Here is a 10,000-nt window from a genome sequence, read left to right on the forward strand (position 1 = left end):
GACGGGAAGCACAAATGAGTGAGTATGGGGAGGAGGAGAAGGAGTGGGTGGGAATAGAGGAAAGGGTGATAGGAGGGAAGAGATCGACATAGAGAGTAATAAAGTAGAACATGTATAAAGTGTATACATGACTGATCATGATAACAAGGAAATTCATATTGATGATGATGTCGATGATGACAATAAGAATAACATTCTTGGAATAATCTTCTCTCTAATAAAATTGTTGTTAAGTTGGGTAGCCGCTGACGTTCGGACGATCTGTGTAGCTGGTCGCTCAAAATTGCGGAAGATTTTTTTTTTCCTTATTGTTCAATGTGAAACAGAAGTTTCCAATATTCATCTGGGTACCAGTATCTGCAGATTTCGAGGTTTCTTAGGCCGGCCACACACGAGCAGTTTAAACTGACAGTTACGACTGTTCAGTTATAACTGTCAGATGAAACTGCACGTGTGTGGGTATCTCAGTGTCACTGAGATACCCACACACGTGCAGTTTCAACTGACAGTTATAACTGAACAGTTGTAACTGTCAGTTTAAACTGCACGTGTGTGGCCGGCCTTACCTCTTCTTCAGCTAGGTGGGAATAGTAAAGATTCTAATAATCTGAGTTTATATGTTCATTAGTTGAATGACCTCACCGATTGTGGCATGTGACCTGTTATCCATGACTGATGTGGCCAGTCTGTTGATATAGGGTTCTTGTCCGTTATTTTTTTAGGGAAATTTTAATTTATTTTGATATGTATTTGAAAGTGGTCTGTTTTTTTTTTTATTAAGATATCTGCTATTTGTAGTCTGCGGTGATCATTTATTTGGTAAATAATAGAAGTATGATTTCTCAGATCAGCTGCTTGTTGTCTTTTGTCATATTTTACTGTGTAGTGAGCAAAATTTCCACCATTGTAATGGCGGTGATAGAGACTTTGTTCTAGAGAAGTTCTGGTGAATCCAATGTACAGTAAGTATTTTGAAGGGATGTACTATTCTCTGTCTGACATGTGTATTTATACACTATATTGTTTTCACTATGTTCTCTAGAGTTAGCTGTGATCTCTGTAAACTTCTGGACTACATTAGTAAGGTCTTGTAGGGCATCAAAGGAGAGGAAGTAGTCGTCAATGTACCTAATGTACATCTTAGGTCTTCTTGTTTCTTCAGATACTCGTTCTTCGATTGTTCCCATAGAAACACCCTTCAACAATTGTTTCTGTCATGTTAATAGCAATGATCATTGGAATCGCTATTTGAGAGAACCATAATACAAAACAATGTAAAAAAATATATAAAACTCAATCATTCAGGAATATACAAATATGATAAACTTATATATGGCAAATAAAGGAAATTTTCTTTGGGTATGCAGGTAAATGAAAAAAAAAACATACATGAGGTAAAAAGTAATTAATTGGATAATACATATAAAAGTAAGAACATGTGAAGTATAAAAGCAGTGTTTCTCAGCCAATAGAAAGGATGAACAAATTATAAGATATAACACACATATAGTCATATAAGGGAGGATTTCTTTCAGTTTTTAATCTTTTATTTAATTTTTTATTTTGTTTTTATTTTGTTTTATTTTATTTGTTTTTATTTTATTTTATTTTATTTTATTTTATTTTATTTTATTTTATTTTTATTTATTATTTTGGTGAAGATTAGTCTCCATTCATGAGAGATTTCAGTCATTTGATCCGTTGGGATGTCACTAGAAACACGGAAATATCAACTGTTGTCAACAGCCCATGCAGGGCTATGATATAAGAGAATAAAAGTAGGGGAAGGGAGGGATAGAAAATCAGAGGAAGAGGAGCGAGAGGAAGAGAGAAGGGAGAAAGTGCAAAAATAAATAAATAAATAAATAAAATAAAATAAAAGAACAAGAGACTATCTTGGATAAGATACTGGAATAAAGAGGACAAGAGAATATCTAGAATTACGATATTATAAATAAAGATCAGGTCAAAGATATCATGAGATATCTAGTTAAGGGAATAGATGAGTAAAAATGCTCTGGGAGATTGAAAGAAAAAGATAAGAGAAAATGAGAAACTACACAACCCATCAGCTGATGAACACATACAAGAACGCATGAAAGTATGATAAGAGATAACAAATTAACAAAAACCACCATCGCAAGAACTAAGAAGAATCAACGTAAGCATATTAAACCATAATGTATTATATATTAGAAATACAATAAAGAATGAATTCGATACTGGTCAGAAAGGAAAGAAAATAAGAAACTATACAACCCATCAGCTGACGAATACATGCAAGAACGCATGAAAGTATGATAGGAGATAACAAATTAACAATAACACCATCGTAAGGAAGAAGAATCAACGTAAGCACATCAAACCATAATGTATTATATATCAGAAATACAATGAAAAACAAAGAAATTGATCTAGACACAGATCAGAAAGGAGTTGGTGGTTTCCATAAACCATAATGTATTATATATTAGAAATAAAAAAAAAATAAAGAAATTGATCTAGATACAGATCAGAAAGGAGTTGGTGGTGTCCATAAACCATAATGTATTATATATTATAAATACAATAAAAAATAAAGAAATTGATCTAGTTACAGATCAGAAAGGAGTTGGTGGTGTCCATAAACCATAATGTATTATATATTATAAATACAATAAAAAATAAAGAAATTGATCTAGTTACAGATCAGAAAGGAGTTGGTGGAGTCCATAAACCATAATGTATTATATATTAGGAATACAATAAAAAATAAAGAAATTGATCTACTGTAGATACAGATCAGAAAGGAGTTGGAGTCCATAGACCATAATGTATTATATATTATAGATATAATAAAAAAACAAAGAAATTGATCTAGATACAGATCAGAAAGGAGTTGGTGGAGTCCATGAGAAAGATGAGGAAGGAGATAGGGCCAAAGAGTTTCCCTGAGGGCAAGAGGGAGAGGAAAACATAAACTCTTGAGAAAGATCGGACAGGAGCCGAGTCTGAGGAAACGAAGTGAGTCACAGAAGGATAAGATAAGAGATAGGAAAAGATAGAGAGGATGTATAAGTAAGAAGAATGAGATTAGAGATAAGAAAATATAGACCCGCTTATGCTTCCTCATCTTTCCACTCCTTCGCTTTTTTTTCTTCTTCTTTCTCCACCTGTTCCTCCTTTTATTCCTCTTACTCTTCTTTTTCTCCTTCTTCTCCATCTTGTTCTTTCCCTTATTCTTCCTCTTCTTCCTATTCATGAGAGAGAAAGAGAATGCAATAGAAAAAAAAACAGAAAAAGAGAGACACAATCAGAGAGAAAGAGAGAGAGAGAGAGAGAGAGAGAGAGAGAGAGAGAGAGAGAGAGAGAGAGAGAGAGTGGGAGAAAGAGAGAGAGAGAGAGAGAAAGTGAGCGAGCAGGATTGTCAGGAGAGGGTAATGGGAATGAAATGAGATTGAGAAGAGAGAAAAAAATCTAAAAAAAAAAAAAAAAAATCGAAAGAAAACAGTAAGAAATGTTAGTTACAAAATATACAGGAAAAGGTGATCGCAAAAACGAGAGGAAGGTGTCCTACAAGTAGGAAGTGGTTAAGAAAGAATGAAAACGAAATGATTGAGGACTCGGTTGTCACGAACTCCCCCTAACAGGAGGCTAGGACGGTGACCCTCGCAGAGGACTTTGTAACGTGGAATTTAATGAACCATGCCCTTGGTCCAACTCGCTGGCGGTAGGGTTTGAACTTCCGTCACCTTAACCTCCGCCACATGTAGTGACGCTCTAACCTACTCTGCTTAGGAGGAAATTTACTCCATTTGAATAAAATTCACTAGCAGTAGATGAAATGAATGGCTAATGTGAAACGCAGGAAGAGGATGATTAAAGATAAACTCAAATTTGTTGCCAATCCTTTGCTAGATGATTAAAGTACAACGTAGGATTAAACAGTTGGAATGAATAGAATAGGCGATTAGGGTGAAGACTTTAAGAGGTGGCGGGAGAGACATTGGGGAAGGGAGAGAGAATAGGGGAATAAATATTATATATATATATATATATATATATAACTATATATATACATATATATATATATATATATATATGTGTGAGGGCGAACGAGGAACTATGTTCTCTCGGCCCTGGAAAGTAATACCAGTTCGGGTGCTACTGGATCTGCTGGGGCTTTAATTAAACATCAAAAGGAATCAATGGATTTAAAAGAGTTAACGAATACAATAAACCATCAACTTGTACAATACAAGGTTGTAGAATGGGAACATCTAATACGAGGTGCTCAACACCTCCGTATCGTAACAACAGTAGCGATGTCCGGGTGCGTATGGACGAACCGTTCCGGCCCAATCGGAGGCGGCGTGTCTTGAGAACAGCAAAGGTGAGGAGACCCGACGTCGAGTAGCCTGCGACTGGAGTAATGAAGACTTGGGATTGGCGTGGCAGTGGGTAGTCTTCGCAGGACGTCTTCTGACCAAGTTCTGTTCGACGTTGGGGAGGAGGGGTATATATACCCCTAAAACTGCCGACGTGGCCGCTCCGCGCAGGCGCAGTCTTCTCGGGCTTCAAAAGTTCGAAGCCGACTCGCTCGTTGTACTGGCGCGCAAACAAGCCGATTCGCCGAGGTGGGGAGCCAAACGACTATCAGTGCAGCCGCGATGAATTGACTTGTGGCCGGGGGAAGGGGGATGGGCCCTTACACCACCCCCGGGACAAGAATCTACTAGGAGTAGATTAAAACAAAATTAATGGTAACTCAAGAGGATGAAAGGAAAAATAAAACCTAGCCAGGATTTAAGATCTACTTAGGAGGTCAGCACCTAGATTGTCTTTTCCAGCAATGTGGACAACTCTAAATTTATAGGCCTGAAGGGCCAAAGCCCAACGAAGGAGACGGTCATTCTTTCCTTTGAAAGTAGCTAAATACAAGAGAGGTTTGTGATCCACTTCTAACACAAACTCTTTGCCACGGAGATAATAATCAAACCTGGAGATGGAGAAAACGACCGCAAGACATTCACGCTCGATGGTGGAGTATCTCTTCTCACGATCCAGAAGTTTCCTACTGGCATATGCGACGGGATGTGGGCATTCATCGTGATACTGGAGTAAAACAGCTCCCAGACCATAAAGAGAGGCATCGGTCCTAAGGACGAAAGTCAGCTTAGGATCGGGCAACCGCAAGATGGGTTGAGAAGATATGGCAGCTTTCAAATGGCAGAAACGGTCCAAGAGGTCTTCGGTCCAGGGGAGAGGTTCAGGGCTAGTCTTCCGTAGTAGATCAGATAAGGGGCCGGTGTAGTCGGAGGCCTGAGGAATAAACAACTTATAAAAGGAGATCAGACCAAGGAAGGTCCTAAGTAACTTCTTACTGGTTGGTGGAGGAATGCGGGTTATGGCCTCAATCTTGGTATGTTGAGGTTTTAAAGAGGTTCCATCTAAAATAAAGCCAAGGTATTTGATGGAAGAAACTCCAAATCTACACTTCGAAGGCTTGACAGTCAGATGGTGGTCCCGTAGCCGTTCGAAGACGCGATGTAGAGCTTCGAGATGTCGATCCCAGCTTTTGGAAAAAACAAAGACGTTGTCAAAATAAAAGCACACATTTGATAAATTATCTAATACTAGTCTCATCAGGCGGATGTATGTAGCACTTGCCGTTACCAGACCAAAGGGCATTCGGCAGAATTCCATCAAACCTAGATGAGTGGGGAAGGACGTTAGTGCTTTGGCTTTGTCTGAAAGAGGTACTTGGTAATATGCCTTGCAGAGGTCCAGTTCACTAAAGTACCTAGCCCCAGAGAATTTGTACAAATCTTCTTCCATGCTGCAGGTTGGTTCAGCATGGAATACTGTGACAGAGTTTAGTTGGCGATAGTCTATGGCCATCCTATAGGATCCATCAGTTTTTCTTACCATGACGACAGGCGAAGAATGAGGAGAGGAGGATCGTTGGATAATCCCTTGACGGAAGAGGGTTTCAACTTCTTTCTCGAAGACAGGTCTAAGGTGGATTGGCACTGGGTACACTTTGGCTTGTACTCGGTCAGTAGTGGTAAGTTGTATATCATGAGTTATAGTGGATGTACATCCGGGCTCGTCGGAGAAAACATCTTTATACTCACCCATTAGAATCTGAAGTTGGACTAGCTGATCCGGGGCGAGTTGTCCCACTTCAGGTTTATCAGTTGAAGGGGAGAGGATCATGCCGTCAGGTGTCAAAGGCAACTGTGAAAGAAGATCACACGGATCCCCTTCATCGACGATGGATACCTTCTCTTTCCCTGGGGCGGAAAGCTCTTCTATGGCGGAAATCTCATCCATCAGTTCCAATTGCTGCACCTGGGCCCTGCGGTGATATCTTTTTAAAATGTTAGCATGGTAAAGTCTCTGTCCTCGAGGGGTCTCTATTACGTAATTCGCTTCACCACGTCTCTCCAATACGTTGTAGGGTCCATTCCAAGTGACGAGGAGTTTACTTGTATCACTAGGCAGGAGTACTAGAACTTCATCACCTGGTTTAAATTGACGGTTTTGAGACTTCAGATCGAAGTACGCCTTGTACCGGGAACTGCTGATGTCGGCTTGTTGCGCAGCCATTTGAGAACATTCTGCCAGCTTGTCCTGTAGTTCTATTACATATTGGAAACTGGACCTCTCTTCCTCGTGGAGGGTACGGTTTTCCCACAGATCTCTTAAAACTGTGAGTGGGCCTCTAACAGACCGACCGTACAACAACTCGAAGGCTGAAAACCCTGTCCTGTCGCTCGGGAGTTCTCTGAGGGCAAACAAAGTTGGTATTAGATACCTGTGCCATTCACGGGGCTTCTCAGCACACAATTTACGAAGAATAGCCTTCAAGGGGCCATGTAGTCTCTCAATCCTTCCATTTCCACTAGGATGGAAGGGAGTGGTGAAGATAGGTTTCACGCCCAACATTCGGTGGAGTTCCTTCATTAAATTAGACGTGAATTGGGTACCTCTGTCTGAAAGTATTTCCCGGGGAATACCAACTCTCGAGAAAATAGTTAACAAGGCCTCAGCGACCGAAATAGAGTCTATATCTTTTAAGGGAACTGCTTCAGGAAATCCAGTGGCAAAATCTATCAAGGTAAGAATGTACCTGTGTCCATCGAAAGATGCTGGAGAAAGGTCCAACCAAGTCTATGGCAACACGGGCGAAAGGTTCAGTGACGATGGGCATGGGTTGTAATGGGACTGGTGGTACTCGTCCCTTCGCTGAGAAGCGTTGACATTTGTCACAAGACCGACAGAAGGTTCTGATGTCGGTTCCCATACCAGGCCAGTAAAATTGTTCTGCTACCTTTAATTCCGTCTTCCGGTGAGAGAAGTGTCCAGCTAAAGGGCTCTCATGAGCAATGGAGAGGATAACAGGGCGACAATCACGGGGAACAACCAATGTAGACTTTCCTACCTTATCAGGGCGATTAGAAGTTAAACATTTCCGATAGAGGAGACCGTCCGTCTTGACAAACTGGTAAGTAGACCCGTTCCTCGTTCGGTCTATTTCTCCCGAGGCTGCTTTTGCTCTAGCGGCAGAGAGTGTTTCACACGAGGACTGGAGTAGACTGAAGTTGTCGGGCGTCACCGAGAGAGGTTGTAGGGCAGGCAGAGCTAAGGGGTGAATCCGTTTCATTTTGCCGGCTCGGGTCTGGACTGCACATACCAGGTGCTTGGGAGAGGGCGTAGCAGTTTGTGTCGGGTGTGGAATTGCGGAGTCATCAGCTGGAGAGGAACATTCAGATATATTAGGATCTTTAACGCCTGGAACGTTACCAATTAAGACACTAGCAAATTTGATGGGTGCTCTGACGACGTCGGTCCATCCCTCGTAATAAGGACATCGAAGGTAACAAGAAACCAGAGGAAAGGCATCTACTCGGCCCAAGTAGTCGGCAACATAGACTTTCTTGCAACTCGGGACATCTATATCTGGTAGCATCTCATCTGATACGACTACGCAGGAACAGCCGGTGTCCCGGATTATAGTAGACACCCAGGCCCCATTGATGGTACCAGAGGCCTGGAAGTGAGGGACTGTTCTATCAGACAGGCAAAACCCTACCTTATATGGCTGCGTAGTTGACGTGCCTTCTTTGAAAGTGCGGGGATTCCTAGGGCAACGAGGCCGAATGTGTCCAATTTCTCCACAACCGTGACATGTCAAAGGTGGAGGGTCCTTTCGGCCGCTAGACGGATTCGGGGTCGCCGTGGTTACCTTAGGCGGCTTAGGTGGTCGAGAGAACTTCTTTGCATTTGGAATCGAGGTTCGAGGAAGATTAGGGTGGGCTGACGTCCAATCGTCAGCCAAACGAATGGCCTCGGTTAACGTAGAGGGTCGTCGTTCCTTGATGAAAGCACGCAAGTCTGGATGGAGGGAAGACAAAAACTGGTCAAGTATCATAAAGTCTTTCAAATCATTGAAAGTATTCCCTACCTCTGAGGAATCTAACCACGCCTGGAATAGTCTGGTTAGTTGAAATGAGAACTGAAGAAAAGTTTCTCCTGGAGAAATCTTGGCATTCCGAAAGTCTACGCGGTAACCATCAGGAGTCTTGTTAAAACCTGACAATAAAGCTTTCTTCAGTAGCTCATAGTTCTTAGTTATCTCTGGGGAGAGAGATATGTACATATCAGCTGCCTTTCCCGTAAGTAAGGTACCCAGTCTCACGGCATAGCCGTCTGAACTCAGCTTAAGTAGTTCTGCAATTCTCTCAAAACGGTTAAGGTAAGAGGCAATATCTTCCCCCTCTTGTAATAGAGGGAGCTGGGGACGACTTACCGAATCATGTGGAGTCGCGGTAGGTTGCTTTGTCGCCGTGATACGAGCTAGCTCTAGCTCCTTTTCCGCTTCAATCTTGGCCTTCTCCTTCTCTGCTTCAATCTTTGCCTTCTCCTTCTCTGCTTCAATCTTGGCCTTCTCTGCTTCAATCTTGGCCTTCTCCGCTTCAATTTCAGCTAAGCGGGTCTTGTGCTCAATTTCCTCCTTCTTGGCTCGTCGCTCTTTTTCACGTTCTTCTCGTTCAATAGCTTGCTGTTCTATGACGTATTTGCCGATATCTCCTCCTGCGAGGCCTAAAGCTATAGCCTGTTCCTTAAGCTCCTGAACAGATATCATATTGACGAGAATAAGTAACGAATAAGGCACAAGTCAATGATTATGATACAAGACAAACAAGATACGTGTTAACGAACAAGAGAAAAAGATACGTGTCAATGAATAAAACAAATAAGATACGTGTCAACGACTAAAGACAAACTGCACAACCAAGGGACATCAAATAACACCGAAAGTAAATGAAATAAGTAAAATTAAGCAGAAGCAAAAATACAAGGGACGTAAATGCATCAAACAAATACAAGCTGTAAGACAAGAAACATTACTCGCTTAAAGCAAATGGAACAATTTTACCCACTTCAAACGCCACAACGTAATGTACGTATTAATACACACGTAAACAGCTATGAAACAATCAAAACCTCAAAGCACAAGAGGACTCACTTCCGGGCCACAGACAGTGAGTGCGCGTTCAAAGCGACTTAGAGCCCAGCAAACACTTGTAGCACCAATCCTGGCAAGGTCGCCAGAAATGTGAGGGCGAACGAGGAACTATGTTCTCTCGGCCCTGGAAAGTAATACCAGTTCGGGTGCTACTGGATCTGCTGGGGCTTTAATTAAACATCAAAAGGAATCAATGGATTTAAAAGAGTTAACGAATACAATAAACCATCAACTTGTACAATACAAGGTTGTAGAATGGGAACATCTAATACGAGGTGCTCAACACCTCCGTATCGTAACAACAGTAGCGATGTCCGGGTGCGTATGGACGAACCGTTCCGGCCCAATCGGAGGCGGCGTGTCTTGAGAACAGCAAAGGTGAGGAGACCCGACGTCGAGTAGCCTGCGACTGGAGTAATGAAGACTTGGGATTGGCGTGGCAGTGGGTAGTCTTCGCAGGACGTCTTCTGACCAAGTTCTGTTCGA

General features: G+C 41.9%; 1 protein-coding gene across 3 annotated transcripts; it reads right to left on the bottom strand.

Moving 5' to 3' along the window:
- Nucleotides 1–4,107: 4,107 nt before the first annotated feature.
- LOC143038097 (uncharacterized) lies at nucleotides 4,108–9,442 on the bottom strand. Of its 3 annotated transcripts, none has more exons than XM_076207049.1 (3): nucleotides 7,427–9,442; nucleotides 4,979–5,301; nucleotides 4,108–4,711 (listed from the first exon to the last, which is right to left on the bottom strand). In XM_076207049.1, exons 1-3 carry the CDS (start codon nucleotides 9,128–9,130, stop codon nucleotides 4,636–4,638), a joined length of 2,103 nt encoding a protein of 700 aa, XP_076063164.1. In that variant the 5' UTR covers nucleotides 9,131–9,442; the 3' UTR covers nucleotides 4,108–4,635. The 3 variants fall into 3 exon arrangements, with proteins under 3 accessions (XP_076063164.1, XP_076063163.1, XP_076063162.1); XM_076207048.1 differs by having other exon boundaries at nucleotides 4,108–4,714; XM_076207047.1 differs by having other exon boundaries at nucleotides 4,109–5,301.
- Between the last annotated feature and the right edge of the window lie 558 nt (nucleotides 9,443–10,000).

Source organism: Oratosquilla oratoria, chromosome 23 (assembly GCF_046742065.1).
Source record: "Oratosquilla oratoria isolate Oo_2021 chromosome 23, ASM4674206v1, whole genome shotgun sequence".
Lineage (NCBI taxonomy): Eukaryota > Metazoa > Arthropoda > Malacostraca > Stomatopoda > Squillidae > Oratosquilla > Oratosquilla oratoria.

Bases quoted from the DNA above. Each gene is read 5' to 3' on its own strand.
- LOC143038097 (XM_076207047.1), bottom strand. From the start codon at position 9,130: ATGATATCTGTTCAGGAGCTTAAGGAACAGGCTATAGCTTTAGGCCTC. The intron at 5,302-7,426 runs GTAGGAAAGTCT...TTTATTCCTCAG, and splicing joins CTTCTAATCGCCCTGATAAG to GCCTCCGACTACACCGGCCC.